Genomic DNA, 20,103 nt, shown 5'->3' with positions numbered 1-20,103 from the left:
CATTTATTAGTAAATGTCTCTCAATACCTTTCCTTCAAGTGTTTAAATCATCAGTCGCCCGACTCCCACTATTATTGTGCTGTCTCCTACATAATTTATCTCATATTTTTATCCAAAATTTTAGAGTTCAATAATCTCAATCATGATAATAATCTAATTTGCAATTTTTTTCAAAAAAACTATAAATGTTAATTTTTCAAATTTCTTTCTTCACTGTCCATTTTAACTTGTTAGGTGTAATATTTTTGGACGTCTATCTAAGAGATGGATCTTAAATAGATAAGAGACCGCACTGTAATAGATGAGTTGAACACTAAAATTGTATCATTTTTTTATTTTTTGTTAGTTGAGAAACTAATTGTTAGTTGAGATTGTATGGCATGTGATTATTTATCTATGGATTAATGATACTATGAGACCCTCTTACCCTTTGTGAATAGGATCCAAAAGGATCATTATTAAATTTTGATAATTAGAAAAGTTATCAATAAATCGATTATCTTTTTTAGAGAATTGTGTCAAAATTGAATAGTGATCTTTTGAAGTCTTTACTCAGGTGGGTGTAGGAATGTCTCATAATGTCGTCGCTCTTATTTTTTTTTTTGGCATGGAAAGATCGCAATTTATTGCATTAATTTTGAAATTAAGAGGCTAAACATGAGTAATGAAGTTTTAAGAGAAGAGATTTTTCTTTTTGAACATTGTGCACAGTCAATGGCACAACTGTAGCCATCCTGTTTCATATCTTTTTCCGACCTCTGCGACTTTCTCGAGTCAAAAGTAAATGGTTTTATTTTCTTCTTTGTTTTTGCCATTTTTAGCTACATTTTATAGTGAGGATTCAAAAAGCACAATGATATAATAAATTTATTTTGGGGAATTTTTTAATGGTATAGGGTTTAATGTATTTAATGTTCCGTCAAACTCTTTTAATTAAGTGTTATGTTAGCATTTTACAATTGCAGTTAAACATTTTGGAGATTAATATATTATTGTTTTGTAACTCTTGCTAAAAAAAAATATATTGTATTACAAAATAAAGGCATATAAATGTTTAAAATTTGTTGAGTATGATTATAAAATATGCTTTATAGAGCAAGCATCTTAACATAAGTCTTTAATTAATTCTCATTCGGATCACTTTTCAAGGAAATTGTTGCGATTTCCTTTATATTATCTAGAATGCGTGACTTATTGTTTAATTTTTGAGTTAGGTTAATTATGATAAGTTTGACATTTCTTCCCATGTCTATTAGAAATAGGGAATAAATATAGAAATATCTCATGATTGCTCTAATTAAAAAATTAAGAAAGTAATTACTCGTACAGATTAATTCTTAAGAGTCAAAAAGTACTATGAATGGGGCTATCCTCCATGACTATATTGAGTTAAATCAATTGTGTCATGGGACATTTATTTTCATGTCTATTGGCGACTAATAGAGAACACAATAGGCTTGGATGTGGGACTATTTCTTTATTTTTTGAATTAGGTGAATTATGAGACATTTCTTCCTATGTCTAATGGGCACAAGCCAAAAAAAACAATAGACATAGAAATGTCCCATGAGTGCTCTTAACTCAAAAATATAGAGAAGAATTGTTCCCACGGAGGAACTGAGATTGACACCACTGTGCTATAAAAGGGATGCTTAGTAGCCAACTATGCTTCGGGAGCTCTTCCTTGAATCCTCTTTTCATAGTACTTTGGCTACAAGAATTTATATCCCCCTATCTAATGTGACTATTTATGGGGGGTATCCCAAATTTAACTTTCTAGACATTCTATTTTTAATATTTTTTTTTTATCTTTAAACTTCAGCATTGTTTTTTCTTGTATTTATCCTTTAGTCATAAAGTCAACAAGTTTAAAATGAAAATACCCTAACTCTCTCTCATAACTTCTTTTTCCTCTCTCAACAGGCTCTCTCTACTTGCCTATCTCTCTCTCTCTCTCTACATGCCCCCCCTCTCTCTCTCATCATGTTCTCTTTTTTCCGGTGCACGAATATTTCAATCCGCCATACTAGGTGTCGAATCGCCTTAGAGCAAAGCAATACACGGTCTGTATTGTTCCAAAGGAGTTTGTCGCTCGAATGCGGTTTGGCATAGTGTATTGGACCTAAATATTTGTACCAAAGAGAGAAAAAGAGGAGAGTGGACAAGTAGAGAGAGAGAAAAGAGGCAAAGAGGGTAGGGAGAGAGAAAGAGGGAAGAAAGGGCAAGGAGAGAGAAAGAGGGGAGAGAGGGAGAGAAAGAGGGAAGAGAGGGGAGAGGGCAAATAGAGAGATAAAAGGGGGGAAAGGGCAAGTAGAGAGAGAGAAAGAGGGGAGAGAGATAAAAAGGAGAGAGATTTAGAGAGATAAAAAGGTGAGAGGGCAAGTAGCGAGAGATAAAGAGGGGAGAGGGAAGTAGAGAGAGATAAAGAGGGGATTGAGGGCAAGTAGAGAGAGAGATAGTGTTTGGAGACTTAGAGTTCTAAAGAGCTACTTTTTTTTTAAGGAGTGAATAAGGGTATTTTTGTTTTAAATGTGGTTGACTGGAGAAGTGAATACAAGAAAAAATAGTATTGGGATTTAGGTTGCGAGAGAAAAAGTATTAGAGGTAGGATGTCTAGAAAGTTAGGGGTATCTAAAATTTTTTACAAATTGAGAAATCATGATACCATGAAAATAAATAAAAAAACCACAAAAACAACAAAATAGATATAAGAAGAATTGGCTCACGATTGCCCTAACTCAAAAATAAAGAGAAGAATTTTAGAAGAATTACTCCAGTAACGCTTTAGTAGCCAACTATGTAAACAAAAACACAAGAGACATAGGAAGAAGAAATACGTCTCATAATGGCTCTAACTCAAAAATAAAAGGAAGAATTACTCCCGCATTAAGAAAGAAAGTGAGACTAATTCTTAGAGATAAAGTATTATAAAAGAGAGGTTCATTGAGGTCGAAAAAAGAATGCTTTCTTTTTTCGACAAAGCATAGCTGGCTCCTAAGTACGAGGCAAATGGTTGGTCTTGAGCATGGGGGACTATTGATATTAATATAATTATTTTATACATTCTATTCTAATTTAGTTTAAACATGGAGAATTGTTTCATGAGTCAGCGAGCGTAAGTGTATCCTAATTAAAATATTGATGTTATCTAAAGTGTGTTGTCTATAACGATGATATGAACGGTGCATAAAAAATATTAAAAAATTACAATTTTTATTTTGAAAATATATTTTTCTTTTCATATTTGTGATCAACAAAATTTTTTAAAAAATCATCTAAAATGAAAAAGATCATCTAAAATAAATGAATAATTAAGTTAACTTTTTTCAGTGATTTAAAAAAACGGCTGACACGAATGATATTATGGATTGCCCTTAAACGTCAAAATGATGTTCAGGTCGACCAATAGTTTTTACACATGGCGACGCATCACTTTCTCATTAAGTAAGGCATGGTCATTTATTTATTTATTTATTTATTTATTTTTTATATAGAGCCTTTCTTTCCCAATCTCTTCCATGTAGGACAATTCTTTAATATCTGTTTAGTTTCTAATATAATCTTTTATACACATAACTACTACAACAATTCACGTGTGGCATATATGGTTATCATGTACTTCTTACCAATGTTGGTCGTTGGTTTGAACCTCTTGGTGGTTGGGACTCTCTTTTTATAAAAAAAAATGTTATTTTTTTATTTTTCTCATCAAAAACAAAATTAAAAGTAATACAAGTATTTTTTGTCAAAATACATGTTATTTCTTTATTTTTTTTGTCCAAAAAATAAAATGTAATACAAGTATTTTTTGTCAAAAATAAAATAAAAGATAATACAATAAGTATCATATTTTTCTTGTCAAAAAAAAAAAGGTAATACAACAAGTATTTCTTGTCAAGAAAAAAAATGAAAGGCATTTCTTAATACAACAAATATTTTTTATTATTTTCTTCTTTTTCTTATTTTTCTCATAAAAAAAATAATAATACAATAAGTATTTCTTATAAAAAAAAAGAAAAAAAAGAAGAAGAAGATAACACAACAAGTATTTTTTGTCAAAAAATAAAATAAAAGATAATACAACAAGTATCATATTTTTCTTGTAAAAAATAAATAAAAGGTCATGCAATGATTATTTCTTGTCAAGAAAAAAGTAAAAGGTATTTCTTAATACAACAAGTGATTCTTGTTATTTTTCTTATAAAAAAGGTAATACAACAAGTATCATGTTTTTCAAGCACGTATTTAGGCTGTGATTATTATAAGCTTAAATTAGATATGTAAAGGTAATACAATTTAGGTTTAGAGCATGTTAGCTCTTTTTCTCCCTCTCATTTATGAATGCCTATTGTTATATTTTTATTTTTTTATCAAAAAATAAATGTTTTAATTATATTTTTTTATTTTTATAACATGGTGGTCTTTAACATAAATTTTGGAATATTAATTTAAAGATAGGGTTCATACAATGAGGCCATTTGAAATCTTTCTCTCTCTACTAACAGTCTCTTCCATTAAATTTATTTTAGAAACTTAAAAAATTATATTTTTGAAAGTTAAAGTGTTATTTCCAAAATTGATATGCATTATAACAATTTTTACATTGATAACCAAATCTTTTATTTTTTTATTAATTTATTTGCATTATAAATTATGTAATGTGTTATTTTTTCTTACAGGTGTCAATAATATATTTTAAATTAAATGATATTATAAGATAATTTGGATTTGTTAATATTTGTATAATAAAATAATTATAAAATATAAACCAACAATTTCAATTTCAGTATATAATTTGATAGTTAGCTAGGTTGTAATAATTTTAGATTATACTTAGTTAGGTTGTAATAATTTGGGTTTTTTTTAGTAGAATAGGGTTTTCTGCCAATTCGAGATTTTGGTAGCCATTTTTTCATTGATTTAATTCATTCTTTATTGTAGTCCATGGATGATTATATACTTCATCCATGATAATTCTATGATTTTTCTTTTGTGTGATGTAAATTTAATGGTTAACATAAGTTCATACAGGGAAAGAACATCTAAATATTCGCATATTGATGAACAAAATGAAAGTTAATAATATAATACCCCCATTTCTTATTTGATTATTAAAAAACAACATTTATAATAAATTTGAATAATTTTTTTGGATTTTATTTAAGACTTAATCCGACCGATTCAATTGATTTCCGATCCAGATCGCCGTTTCACTGATCCAGATGGGTTTTTGTGATGCCCGATCCGGGGCATCGATCCGTTTTTTAAACCACAGGTTCTTATACTTGGTGGCATTATAAATTGGGATTGTAAACTAAGAGATTATTTACGGTTGTTATAAAGTCAAAATTATGCCTAACCATCAAATGTCAAGTTAGATGACTAAAAGCGTATAACAAAGTTTGAGATTTTTTTTTTTTTTTAATTTTGAACCTAGGCAATAACACACTCTCGGCCACCTAATTTCAAATCCACCTAAGGACATGAATAAAATTTTATATTTAAAATATAATATTTCTTAGAATAAACAAAGCCAGTATCCAACTTTTGTTGAAAAGAAATACTTTATTAAAATATTTCAAGCTTATCGAGTAGAAAAATTATAATTTAATCATAAATATTTAAAGTACGTATAACTGTAACTAAAATTATATAAGTTCATAGATTCATAATGAGAAGATCCACAAATAAAAAAAATTAACTATGGCATAATTATTATTACACTGCATGGCATGTCAAATACATTGAATTGTGGGGGAATCTGTGTAGTAAGGTGTTGGGAATCTAATACAATTCATCGCATGAAGTTAAATTATCTGAAAACTTAACAGTCATTGACATTATAAAACAGTAAGATATGATAGGTGGGCTTTTGCCTGAAAGAAACCCTGCATATTTCGCAAGAGTGAGAAATGAACTACAAAATTTGCCACTGGTAGTTTCTCATGAATTGCAATTAAATATACAGTAAATAAGTTTGCAATGGCAGTTTCAACAGACATTGCTTTAAGAGTACATTTAGAAACCCAAATCTTAGTGTCTAAGAACTAAAGCCCCAACCTTTTCTTCGAGGAACGGCCATTGCAAACCATGAGCCATTTATTTCAATCCATTAAACAAAATAAAAGAACTTCAATACCATGAACTATCACAATAATGTCTAACAACCATTTGTTTCCTAACGTTGACATCTAAAATGAAGGCTTCCACTAATCTTTCGATCTCTCGTGAAAATGGTGAGGAGCTCTTGCTCATGAGAATCTCACACAATGGTTTTAAAATCGCAGATCCAACTCAAAATCGCTGGAGAATGACTCTGATTTGATGACCTATAATCATCTCAATTATCCAATTTTCTTTGTTAACTGTATATTGATCCAACATGCGATAATCATTTTAGGCACAAATAACTTGGCAACTAGGAACCGGACTCCACATTTCCCATTTTTTAAACAAGCATAGTTTATCTTTAACATGTGTACCACTATTTTGCTAGTTTGAAATGAAAATATTACATAAAATGATACTATGGCTCATGAGAGATACTAAGTAAGCATTTGAATCAAACAATATATATATATATATATATATATATATATATATATATATATATATATATATATATATATATATATATATATGTGACAGTATTCTCCCATGCCAAGTTTTGCTCAAGGGAAACAGGGGCACGCATAGTGAAATTATAGTGAAAAACCAAGTATTGCAAAATAATTGACAGAATTGAGTCAACAAAATCCCCAAGCAAGGCAAAATGCAACAAGTGATTTCTACATTTGAGATGTATTATAGCTGAATTAACTTGCTTTCAAAACACAAATGTCTAATGAAAATACAGAGTGGACCACGCACTTGTACAACATTTATGAACTTGGTTCCCCACAATAGGGGAGTGGGTACTAGGAGCAACGTCACGTGCATTACTTAGGCAGCCCCACCTTGAAAATTTAGGACCTGGGCCTCTATAGGGCTGGCCCGACTCAATCCAAGATATATTTTTTCTTAATATATATATCACAAGAAAAATGAGCCCATTGGCCCCGATTGAATCTGAGCCAATCTGACAATAACAAATGTTTGGTAATGTTTGAATTTTAATTTTTTTTCTACAAATCCAACTTACTTGAAATTTTAGTCGTATGTTCTTTTGATCAAGACACCTAATAAATATATATATATATATATATATATATATATATATATATATATATATATATATATATATATATATATATATATATATATATATATATATAAAAATTCACAAAAAAAACTTGACCAAAATGCCTCCTAAACTTTTCGAGGGTATTTTGGTCAACTTATTTTATGTAAAATATTTTTTTGATATTTTTCGAAGATTCACCAATTTTTGATGTACACATGCTCTAAATTTTAAGTGATTTGGATTTATAGAAAAAAAAAAGTAAAATTCAAACACTACTAAACATCCGTGATCGTTAGATGGGCTCAGATTCAATCTGAACCATTGGACTCATTTTTTCCTATGAATTAATGGGCTCACTCTAACATCTATATATATATATATATATATATATATATATATATATATATATATATATATATATATATATATATATATATATATATATATATATATATATATATATATATATAGTGCATCTATTAGGCCCGGTATGGCCCAAAGACCTAGCTTATTGCCAGCCTTGCTTACTAACATTGCATATAAAAAATATAAGCTTATTGCTAACTTTACCGGATAATAACTCAAACTTTATGGAACCTAACAAAAGTTAGTGTGAAAGGGAGAATTACACATGCTTATTGTTCAAAAAAGTGGATCGCCCAATGCCTAGGCAATTCCAAAAGGCTTGGATGCATCGGCCATGCCTACGCGGCAGTCCCTAAGCGACCGCCTAGGCGATACGGCACCCGCCTAGGCAAGCAACCAACGTCCAGGGCCTACCCCCCGCCTAGGGGCGAAAATGAGTTTTTCTTTTTATTCTAGTAAGTTTTTTTGAAAAATAAAAGCTTTTAAATATGGTTTTAGTTTTGGAGTTTCTTTTAATCCTATTAGAGGCTGTTTTTGAATATTTTAGCACCATGTTTCGAATTCGAACAATCAAAATTAGTGCAAAACTTTATTTTTTTGACTACTTGTTTTATTTTGAGATGTATTCTTTAGGATCTAGCAGAAGTAGATATCTGGATTGAAAATATGGATATAACCCGAATCTAAATGATAAAAATTGCATTAGATACAATTATTGTGAAAAAGATACAAAACTAAACATAAACCGGTTTAAAAAACATCTTGCCAGTATTAAGAGAAATGTTACCCCTTAAAAATGTTCCTGAAGCTATCAGAGAGGAAATTAAACAATATATGAGTTATATATAACAAAAATATGAACAAAATCCTTGCCATTTGAATAGATCTATTTTTTGTTCTTTTAAAAGAAGTGATCCAGGTTGGAAGTATGATCATAACCAGAAACCAAATGATAAAAATTGTATACGGTATAATTTTTGTGAAAAAAATATCAATGAGGGTATTAACCGATTCAAGAAATATCTTACAGACATTTAAGGGAATGTTCCTTCTTGTAAAAAGATTCCTTAAGCCATTTGAGATGAGATTAGACAATTTTTGAATTTAGAAGAAATAAAAAATGATAGAAATGAACCTTGTTCTATGGAAATATTTATTCATATTTTTCTAGAAGTAGTCATCTAGAAATATGATTATAACCCAAATACAAATGAAAAAAATCAAAATAAATGTAATTATTGTGGAAAGAAAACTAAAGAAGGTATTTACTGGTTCAAAAAACACCTTATTGATATTAAAAGGGATGTTGTCCCGTGTAAAAATATTCTTGATGCTACTAGGGAAGAGATTACACAATTTAAGTTCAAGGAAGCGCAAAAAGATAAGAACGGGTAGAGCAGCCAAAACTCCTAAAGCCTAAGGCCTCATCTTTACATTATAAAAGGGATAAAGAAAAAGATGCAGATTAAAAAAAAACAAAAGAAACCGACCGTTATATTGAAGAAACATTTGACTCTAATGATGATGACCTTGAATCTAATGTACGTGATGAAACTTACCCTTTTCATTCTCATGATGATGACGACTAAATAATGAAGAGTTGAAAATGCTTGAATGCTTGACTCTTGGTGTTGAGTGTTGACCGTTGAGTGTTGAATATTAACCATTGTATCCTAAACTGTATATTTTTTGAATTTCTATATATTTTTTTCTTTTTTTTATTTTTAGTTTCTACTATCTAACTTTTTGGGTGTATCAAACTATCAATGTATGCTTATATGGTTTTACTGTTTTAGCATTGTATAAAAATATGGATTATAGTCATCTGATCTCAATTTTTATCTTCTTTTTTTCAACTAGGCCGCCAAGGTTATGGTATCCCGCCTAGGCTAGGCGGCCTAGACCCCTACGACCGCTTGGGTAACACCTAGCACTTTTTGAAACAATGCACAAGCCTGAGCACAACCGACACAGAGAAAAAAAAAAAAAAAAAACAAACAAACATAAGATAAGCCTGAATATAGAATGTAGAATAAATCTTAGATCCAAGGCCAAACTTAAGTTTGTGGCGCCTTTTTTCGGTAGTTAAGTTTGTGAAGTCATATATTAGAGAAAAAACCATTGAGATATACAAGCATTTTCATCAATCATAAATAAGCAATGTTTTTAGTACAACAATCAAGAACCTGCGAGGTTGCAAGAAATCAAACCAAGACCAATAACAGATGTTTTCGACGGAGTATTCATCTCTAGATTTGACTTGACTCCTGCAACAAATACCCAAATATCATACACCCAGATCAAAAAGGGCCAACCCATGTTGGAGAAAAGAAGAAAAATGTAGGACCTGGAGCACCTGCATTGATCATGGAAAAGTCCAGAAACTCAAAATATCAGGACAATACTTAGATCTATCCATGCAGGTGACTTGAGTGTTAGGACCATTCTTGGTTTTGCTTTCTACCCCCACCTTGTCCATTAATATTGGACGTCAGATAAGGATGAAATAATCATTCTCAAAGAAATTGACGGGTCAAGGGAAGTCCCTTGATGTCAAAAGTTTCTGGACCACTTGGATGATCCATGCAGATGTTTAAGATTCTATGCTGGCATTTTCCTGAAAAACAGTATACCTCATTGATCAAGAGGCATCCACTCAAGTTCGAGTTCAATTTCTCCGGATTCAACATTCTGAAGCTTGAGAGAGACTTCTTGCTTCACACTACCATCCACAATTCTGATGATGCTATCTTTAAGGAGTGCATTGTCACTTGAAGCCAGCCACTTCCCAATCTGCATATCTTCTACGAACCCCACATCCTCATGGGCCATGGCAGCTGTAACCAAGGGCTGGATGTCGATCTCAGCTTCGCCCATAATGTCATCAGCTGAGAAGGTGTCATGATCAAAGACTTGCTGCTTGAAACAAATAAATAAAAATAAGAGAAAAACCCATGAATAAGATAGGTGGTTTTTGTATCCATTATTTCTGCGAATTTTGTATGGGTTAGTGGAACATTTTAACTGCCAGCGCACAATGCTCATCGGTAAGAAACAAGTAAAGCACTCAAAAAATTTGACTTGATAGAAAATCAGTAAGGGAGATTAGTGTGTGATATCATTATAAACGAGAAGGCGAGTAATTCCTCCCAGTGGCCTTTTGGGTTATTTTTCCTTTTGTTCTGACACATTAATTTTTGGCAGGTTGGGAGAGAGTGTATAAACTACAGTTTTTCTAAGTGTTCCAGATTTTGCTTTTGTGGTGCTCGGTCAAATTTTAGAAAGCAATAGTACATGCATAATATCATTATCAAAATTTAGAAGCAATTGATGCCATGAACTGAAATGAAGGGGGTCATCCCATGTTCAACATCCTGAAATCAGAATCTTTTTTTGTATATATTGATAGGTCGGCTTCAAAATGTGTTGTAGATGCAACTCTCACACTACAAAAGATACAACACTTTGATTTAAGCTTATAACATTGTTTAAATACTAGGTAGATTTACAGTCGGGTTATATCAAAAGAAAAAGAACCAAGAAAATTTGCATGAAATTAAACTCCTGATATAATAAAGTTTACAAAATTCCTGTTAAGAGCCATCAAAAAGACAAAATAATAACCATTCAGAAAATTTTCAGATAGTCAGCTGGAGGGAAGCACTTGCTGGGCATACCAGTTTAAGGGCCCCATAACTTTCTGGAACCGAAAGCATTAGTTCTTCATCCCAAACTGGATTCAAATTGCTCTTTATCACCTTAGTCTTCACCCTCTACAGTAAGATGTAAATCCACATTAAGCACCCGGACGAGAAAAAGAGGATAGAACTTTCTAGTCCACCATCATATCATAATCAAATAAGTAACAAAGGGGTCGGGCAACAGAGCCATGTGAAATATACAGCTCTTAGTCCCGAGACTTAAGTTTTTCTTCTTATCCACACACTAGAGGAGAATATGAAAGGGGGCCGCAACAGAAAAAGAAGACAGTAAAAACCAACCTGCTGTCCAATTGTAAGGATAACATAAGGATCGCTAGAGAGCATATCTCTAATTGCTAAATCTGTACCCTTTATCACTTTGACTTTCATCAAGCCAATGAATTCCACCATCCCTACCTGTTATCACTTTGAAACTTGCATTAATGTAATTACCACCCAAAATTTTAGTATCCCAATTGAGCTCATTTTTGCAGTGTTTATCATGTGACAGAAACCGCTAAATAAATGCATCTTTGACGCGGCCAAAATACCAGAATGTGCGACTAGTGAGATTGATGCACAGCTTGTATAAAAACTTAATATAATTCGTGAGAATGACACAAGAAAAAAAGTACAATTTACAGCATGCGTACCATCTTTTGTGATGTCCTAGAATCATAAGATTGAACAGAAGAGTTCCTTTGTGCTGAAAATGATATGATTCTCAAGCTCGGTTTCAAAAATTCTTGCAATTCATATTTAGACCTATTGGAAGGAGAAATAGGAAATGGCATCAGCCAAATTACAGGTTTACATGAGCATAAGACACAGGAAATAACAACCTTATAAAATGAGAGCGTTCTTCATAGCCTGAATCAGGACCAGGCTTTGAAAAGCCTGCAGGAATAGAAGCTTCATAAATTGCATTTGCAGAGGAATTCCCACCAACTTCAATCATTGAGTCAATTTGATCATCAGTCCAATCATCTAAGGACACAGACAAGACCTGAATAGAAAAGCAGTCCTCATAAAACATTTATGTACCCATATAAATTAAAGTTGGGAAAATGCTCTGATGATGGTGACACACGTAAATTAAAAGCCTTTCATTAACCAATACACTAAGATCATAACACATTAGTACAAAACAGTGATTAAAGGCCTGAACTCAGGCTAGGACTCGCCAGCATCCTGAGCCCAAGTCGAAGGCTGAGTAGAAGTCGAAGGTCCGATTTGGCTGCTCCTATAGAAAATACAATAAAAACCCATGACTTGGGTTAGACTTGCCCCTCTTAGGGTTATTCAACTGGACCCAGCTCCCTGTCGAACCCAAGTAACCCGTGCGAGTCATAGCCCAAGTCACCGAGTTTTTAAGTACTGCTTAATGCTTCAAATGCCATTGATGAAAAGTCCAACTCAAACATTTCCACCATATACAATTAAAGTAATCATGTGCATGTACTCGAAAGAACTTGCAATGAGTAACCACATGTAACTATGGCATTAATTGTAGTTAGGATTTTCACCAGATTGTTATGCCTTATACTAAATTATGCAGAGAAAAGGATCTTTATGTCCTTTAGCATATGTTTAAGGTTATAAGCATCTGGTGTCTACATATTACCACTGTATCTCATATCTTAAGCAATAAATGAGCAACAAGGCAGCCCCTCTTAAAGCATCATGCCTCTCTCTCTCCATCCTCACCTCTCGATAATATAGATTAAAAGGTTGCATTTCAATGTTCTTGTTCCCTCCTTTTTCGACTAAACCCTAACCCTAACCTTAAACACACACAAGCAGACTACAATTCCATAACAACAGAAATTCAACCATGGCAAAATGTGGATCTGCAACAGAAATCTACATGGCATCAGAGTGGATTCGTTCTAAAACTTGCAAGCAAGATGAGAAGAACAAAGTTCCCTTCGGTAATGATCAAGCTCAAAAAGGTGTGTGGACAAGGGACTCTTGTTAAAACACTAGAGGGACTTACCCTTTTTCTTTCCATGAGAGATGAGTTTGGAAGCTCGCACAGGCTCATCTTTCATCTTCGAATTGGAATCTACTCAGGAATTCATCAACTTGACCTCTGTGCATGAGTACATTTGATCATAGAAGGATGGCAGGAGAATTCCATGAGCTTATGAAAGTTGATTCGCAATTAAATATCCTTTGACCTCACCAAAATCTTTAGCCTGCTTGTATGATCAAATCGACCCATTCAGAAAACAAAAGGCCACACCATGAATTGCTAAGAAATTCCAAACAAACCTATTAAGAAAGTTGACAAGTTAATATTGAGGGCTTCCAGACACATTTGTTATGGAAAGAGGGAGAGACCACAAGGTCCGAGTTACTGCTCTAAACCCTTCAAGAAAAAAAAGAGGAACCAATTCAACCCTCGTTGCACAGCAGGAAACTCTCAAGAACATCAATAACAATACTTATCCAACCACCTCAGTTCGGGCTTCTCAGAATCAAGGGTAACTACATTTTTCTTATTAGTGTATGTGAGGTTTTGTTGCAGTACTTCGCGTTATTCTGTGAGGATAATCAGTTTAAGGTGGTGTATAGGTTCTATAGAAAACTTGCAGTGGGACATCAATGTAATAATTGGCATTAATTGCAATTTTGCAATACAGGTTCAGAATCTGGGGGACTGTCTTATTGTAGCTGCTACAGAGATAAAATGATCTTTACATCATTTAGTATATGTTTAAAGTTAAGGGTTCGCCATAGTTTTGTTTTCCGACACATGCTCATTGTATCGCATTTCAGAAGGGATGAATGACGAACTCTTTAGACTCTCCTTCTAACTCTCCACAATGCTATAGAGTGGATCTACCACGAATTTCAATATGGCACCAGAGTGGATTCGTCTACAACTTGCAAGATAAGAAGAATATTACAAGTCAAACTCAAAGTCCCCACAGTAGACACTGTTTTTAATCATGTGTGTGTGCTTAAAGAACTTGCAATGTGTATAACAATGTAACTACGCCATTTGTTGGCATAAGAATTGTCTCAGGGATGCCCCATTTTACCAACTACGCAAAAAAGGATCTTTGTGTCCTATACTATATGTTTGAGGTTATAGGTGTCTAGAGTTTGTATAGTTCTCCTACATACACCCATTGCATCTCACCTCTTAAATGATGTGTCTAGGGTTGTCAGAGTCTTTTTTCAATATATAGCCATGGTATCCCATACCTTAATTGATAAAAGAGCAATATTGAAACCCCTTTTAGACCCCCATGCCCCCTCGCTCCCTCCCTCCCTCCCTCCCTCCCACCCCACCCCCACCAAAAACAGGAAAAAAAAAAATGTATCCCATATCTTAGTTGATAAAGTTTATAAATGAGCAATATCGAAAGCCCTTTAGCGCCTCATAACCCCTCCCTCCCTCCCTCCCTCCCTCCCCCCCTCCCCACCCCCCCCCCCTCCCTCCTTCCCTCCCTCCCTCCCCCTTCCCCCTCCCTCCCCCCCTCCCCCCTCCCCCTCCCTCCCCTGATCTAAACTCTTCATCAAAGAAAAAACCAATTCTAAACTCTTCATCAAAGAAAAAACCAATTCAACCCCCTATGGCACCGTATTGACCTCCAAGCACATCAATAACTATCACCTATCAACTCACCTCAGTTTGGGATTCTCATAATCAAGGGAAAACTACATCCTACTTATCAATGTATGTAAGTGCAGCAATCCATGTAAGGCTCCGAGCATTTTCAGTTCGTGGTGGTGTGTGGGTGCTACAGAGACTAGGGGACCAATTCTATGGCCTGTAACTTCATGATGCAAACACGAATTTCAACACGAAAGAGTAAAGATACTTTAAGGATAGCATTTTAGGGGACAACGGATTATTAGAATTAAAACTCTAAAGGACCATATGATCTCATTTACATTTACTATTTACATAAAACTAGTAGCACCATCAGTTATATTGATAGAACCATGCCAAATTCATAGAATTTCAGCATGAAAGGCAATAAGAGACAGATAGGCCTAGTAAAAACTGAAAGGAACACGTTACAGATGAAAGACCAAAGAAACCACAATTCATCAAGGATTACCTTTGAAATATGTGTACCGAGGCTTCTGTGCACACCACAGCATTTTAAGCATATGAAGACACCAATATTTGCTGACCTAAAAATGCATTAGCATCAACATTGGTTAAAACTCTTATGAAGTGACACATCAAAGTAATAATACAGAAAAGGTACCACATGATGGCATGATCCACATCCAATGCAGAAAAAGTAGAAAATTGATTGGATTATATAATTCCTTAAATATATGGAGATTCAAAAACTTGAAAGTCAGCTTAGTCAAGCAGTCAACACTATTCTACTACTACCACTACTACTATAATCATCGTCGTCATCATCATCATCATCATCAGAAAGTAATAAATATACCATTATTATTACAGTGTTAAAAATCATATTAGCCTTTATTAATCCACCAAAATGAACTTCTTAAAGTTCAATAAGGCCAATAGAAGTTAGGAAAACAGTTAACAAAAAAATAAAAAATAAATATGATATAAGTTGATTTGCAGAATCTCCAATAAGAAAAAAAAATCATAAGCAGGAAGTAGCATTTACTATGTTTGATGGAACAGAGGACAAAACATAGACACAACCTTCTCGAATAAACTATTTTTTATTGTTATCATTATGTTTAGCAACTGGTCCAAGCTTAGTTAAGGGAAAGAGCGAGAAGCCTCAAGCTGATTAATCTAAAAAAGCTGCAGTGAAGAGGTGTGTACACTTACGCCCATTTGGGTTCAGGAGCACCACAATCAGCACACGTGCGATTATCGTCTTTAAGCAATAGCTCCTTCAATCTCCTCAACTTACCTGTTAATCATGTAATTCAATATATGGAAAGAAGAAAAGCACATGTTATCCAACAAAAAAAAACCAATCTCGCCCCCGGATCAAAAAATAAATGGTAACCAGGCATCTGATACTCCAACAAAAATTTGGGCATAATTTTATAGAAAATCCACATTTAAGATCATAAACATCAACTTAGCAAAAAAAGACTAACAAAAGGTAGATGGTGCAAGAAGGGACACACAAAATAGAACCAGAGCCAAAAAAATGAAGTATGTTTTCAAGCAGGGTAAATGCAATAGGACATTCCAGCACTAAAGTTTCAAAATTTCAAACAACATGCATGAAAGACCATATCCATGATCGACATCTAATGCATGCTGTCCATGTCTGTTCCTTATTTCCTTATCGATGCTTAATGACGTCATTTACTCTAGTTCTCACTAGGAGGTAATTTATAACCAGCAAACAAATTTATCAAGATTTCTAGGTGGTTATTGCCACTCAAGTTATTTTTTATCTTCTCTATTGGCATCCCACCTTTCATTCAGACAACAGCATAGGTCAGGAACCAAATTCTAGTCATATGAAGCACTTCTTCTTAACCACCACCAATCCCTAACTGATCTTAAATGTCAAGAATACCAAATTTTCAGACAGATCAGAATATCCAATAAGCATTAAGTAGGTATGAAGCCATCAAGCAACAAAGAGAAATAAAGAAATCCAATAAAAGAAAGAACACCTTGTACATGAATTGATCGGGTCAATGAAATTGGTCATTTATCAAAGTCAACTTTGAATTTCCAAACTCTGAGTAAACATAGAAATTAATCAACAACATAAATCAAACTAAATAAGAACTATATTATTATAAATATAGAAAATTTGTGCTGCAACTTACAGGATGCAAATTGAATCCAACAACATAATGAGAAACAAACACTATTATATACATAAAGAAAGGATGTGTCATGACATAACCAATGCAAATCAAATCGAAAAATATATGCATCATACATATACAATACTGGATACCTGGGGAAGCTTTCCCAGAGTCATATCCGTGAGAACTCATTGTTGCAGGCATAAAATGCAATCACCCAAAACAAGCCATTGCCACCTAGCCTTGAACCAGTAAAGAAATTAATAAGCAAAACCAAAAGTATCAGTGTTCAACAAAAAATTAATGGGCTATCAAAGAACTGTTAGCAAGAGCTTGAACATGTTGAACATTCCAAAAAGAAAGAACTACCCCTAATTATAGAAGGACCCGGTTTCTATGCGGCCAAGCCCGCATATGTAGAAATGCGGGCCTCTTAATAAATCTATTTTTTAGATGGATTTTAAGACTTAATTTTTAAAGACTAAAAATAAACAAATAAATAAATTTTTAAAACTAAAAATAATAATTCTAGTAAGAAAACACTTGGACAGTTAGTTTCCATTGTTTTTAGATGGAACATCTACTTGCATCCATCTTTAAAATGGATGCTCTACACGTTCTGGACCGTATATGTAGTAATGAGGTCCAGCCCGAATGAAGCAATTTTCCATTATCGAAACAGCAGAAATTGTGTGGAACTATGAATGAGACGAAACCCGCTACAACCATCCTAAATTCCAAACACTTTCCAATATGACTTGGAGACATATAGTCACAAAATAAAACAAATTTATGCCTATGCTACAACAAATAAATGCAATAAGAACAGTTGCATTAAGAAAAAACTTCACAAGAAAAAAATTACAGCTACAAAAGTCTGTGTATAGCCTCATCTTAGCAAACAAAAACGCATGGGAATCAAAATCTTAAACTCACAAAAGTCCATCTTTAATATGAAAAATGAATTGAAACCATATGAGCACATTTTACTAATCAAACCAAAAGGTGTAAAAAAATCAGTTTCTACTACGTAAAATTAACAGTCTAACTAAACAGTACCCCTCACGAAAATAGATGTTTGAAACCTGTGTTTTGTGGCATGGAACCAAAATTACATAAACAAAATGGAAGACATCAAGCAAATAAACTAAATATAACAAAGCATACAAAAATATACAAACCTGTGTTTTGTGGCATGGAACCAAAATTACATAAACAAAACGGAAGACATCAAGCAAATAAACTAAATATAACAAAGCATACAAAAAAACAAAATCCTACGAATCATATCCAGAAACCATATATCTGGATACAAAGGCTACAAACTTAAATTAAGAAAACAAAGCCATAGAAATATCCATGAAAAAGTTCCCAAAAACAACACCCAAAAACCTTGAACCTACCCAAAATAGAAAAAACCATGGGGACCAAAACTAGCAGAATGAAACCCAAGAACCCTAACATACAACTCTCTAAACCAAAAGCCAGAGCCAAACACCAAAAAATGGGTCAAATCAGAATCTGAGAAGCACATTTGAAAGCTACGGATCCAAAAATTCAAATGAAACGAGGATTGCTCGGCTAACTTAAGAGGCGATCCCAAAAATAATTAAAAAAAATAGGGATTTTCCATTACCTGGAACTAGAAGTTCCGAGGAATCAAGGGAGGATCCCAAATAAAATGTGGAATGACATAGGGCTTGGTGAAATGGGCACTTTATAGGTTACTTTATACTGACATAATATCTAGAGTGTCCCTCCAATCTTAAGATATCTCCATAGGCAGTAAATTACCACAAAATTTTCCTTCTATTTTCGAATTTTTAAAGTAGAACGATGTATTTTATGTTTTATTCTTAAGTTTCATCTTATATTTGTCGGATTGTCTACAAATTTTGTACATCAAAGTCCTAATTATTATTGTCCCTTAAATTTCAAAATGGTGATACGTACAGTGTAATTGAATAAATACAAAGTTCTAAAATAAAATTTTTTTGACGTCGTGACTCACGTAAGCCATCCTATTTGACATTTAATGAGTGGGAATGATTATGACCTTTATGTATAAAAGATAAATGGTCTCTTTATAGACAATTCCTTTATATATGGGTGCGGTTTGTATAGAACCTAGGCTCTAAATGATCAAATTAAAGCTTAAATCCCTTTATATATGGGTGCGATTTGTATAAAGCCTAGGCTCTAAACAATCAAATTAGAGCCTACCTTCAAATAGTATCGAGAAATGTGGTTTCAATAATGGAAATATTTGTAATAGTCTTAAAATATATTTTCATATTTATTTAGAAAGTTTACAGCTTCAAAGATAGTGTAGATCGACATATCTATGAAAACTTGAAAATAGACGGTCCAAAACTTGAAATCCATCTTTTTCTCATGTCTATGCATCCTGATGTCGAGATGATCAATTTGAAGATATTTGGGCATCAAAACAACCTCTTATAGTCATAATTTTGAGGTTGGCTCTAATTTGATTGTTTATAGCCTCGACTCTATATAAACTTTTCTCTTTATATATTTAGGAGAATTTAGGGGTGATATTACTAGGCGATAATATGAGATAAAATAGACTACGATGGGCTGAATAAGTAAACTAAGGTGGGCTAATTATATATGGCACTTACCTAATACATTACTTGTTAGGAGGTGCGAATTAGTTAAAGTAGAAAGATAAATAAAAAAAAAGAGTAAGCCCAAAAGGATATGGTCGGAAGTAATGAGAAAATATAAGGACTTATGGCCCAAGTGAGGGTGTAACCCTTAATATAACAACATACTAGAATTCTTGTAGCGACTCAAAGTAGTTGAGAAAGACTTTGATGATGAGAAGTTTCATTACCCAATGTGATGTATCACAATGTATATTTTATTTATATTGTTTTTTTTATATATCTCATTATATTCAAATTTTGGATATCAATATGTGTCACCTTCATGCACTTATAAAAAAATTAAAATATAATTAACTGAAATAAAAATAGGCAAACTACCACTCCAAATTTCATAAATTTTATTTTGATCATTTTATTTATTTTGAAATATTATTTAGTATTTTTTTTTCAAATTTGAGACGGTGTGAAGTATCAACTTACCAAATTTGAG

The 20,103-nt window shown here is 32.9% G+C and overlaps 1 protein-coding gene across 7 annotated transcripts; it reads right to left on the bottom strand.

Moving 5' to 3' along the window:
• Window positions 1-9,777: 9,777 nt before the first annotated feature.
• On the bottom strand, window positions 9,778-18,673 carry LOC18435910 (ADP-ribosylation factor GTPase-activating protein AGD12). 7 transcript variants are annotated; one of them, XM_088857429.1, is made up of 11 exons: window positions 18,620-18,673; window positions 17,136-17,225; window positions 16,034-16,118; window positions 15,327-15,402; window positions 13,247-13,448; window positions 12,093-12,256; window positions 11,904-12,015; window positions 11,551-11,667; window positions 11,227-11,322; window positions 10,183-10,465; window positions 9,778-9,816 (listed from the first exon to the last, which is right to left on the bottom strand). In XM_088857429.1, the coding sequence occupies exons 5-10, from the start codon at window positions 13,292-13,294 to the stop codon at window positions 10,184-10,186; spliced, it is 819 nt and encodes a 272-aa protein (XP_088713555.1). In that variant the 5' UTR covers window positions 13,295-13,448; window positions 15,327-15,402; window positions 16,034-16,118; window positions 17,136-17,225; window positions 18,620-18,673; the 3' UTR covers window positions 9,778-9,816; window position 10,183. The 7 variants fall into 7 exon arrangements, with proteins under 7 accessions (XP_088713555.1, XP_088713556.1, XP_088713557.1 ...); XM_088857430.1 differs by having other exon boundaries at window positions 17,136-17,220; XM_088857431.1 differs by lacking the exon at window positions 11,551-11,667.
• Between the last annotated feature and the right edge of the window lie 1,430 nt (window positions 18,674-20,103).

The sequence above is a fragment of the Amborella trichopoda genome, chromosome 2 (assembly GCF_054954075.1).
Source record: "Amborella trichopoda isolate Santa Cruz 75 chromosome 2, AtrichopodaSantaCruz75HAP2 v2.0, whole genome shotgun sequence".
NCBI lineage: Eukaryota > Viridiplantae > Streptophyta > Magnoliopsida > Amborellales > Amborellaceae > Amborella > Amborella trichopoda.
This window is presented reverse-complemented; position numbering and strand designations above follow the sequence as displayed.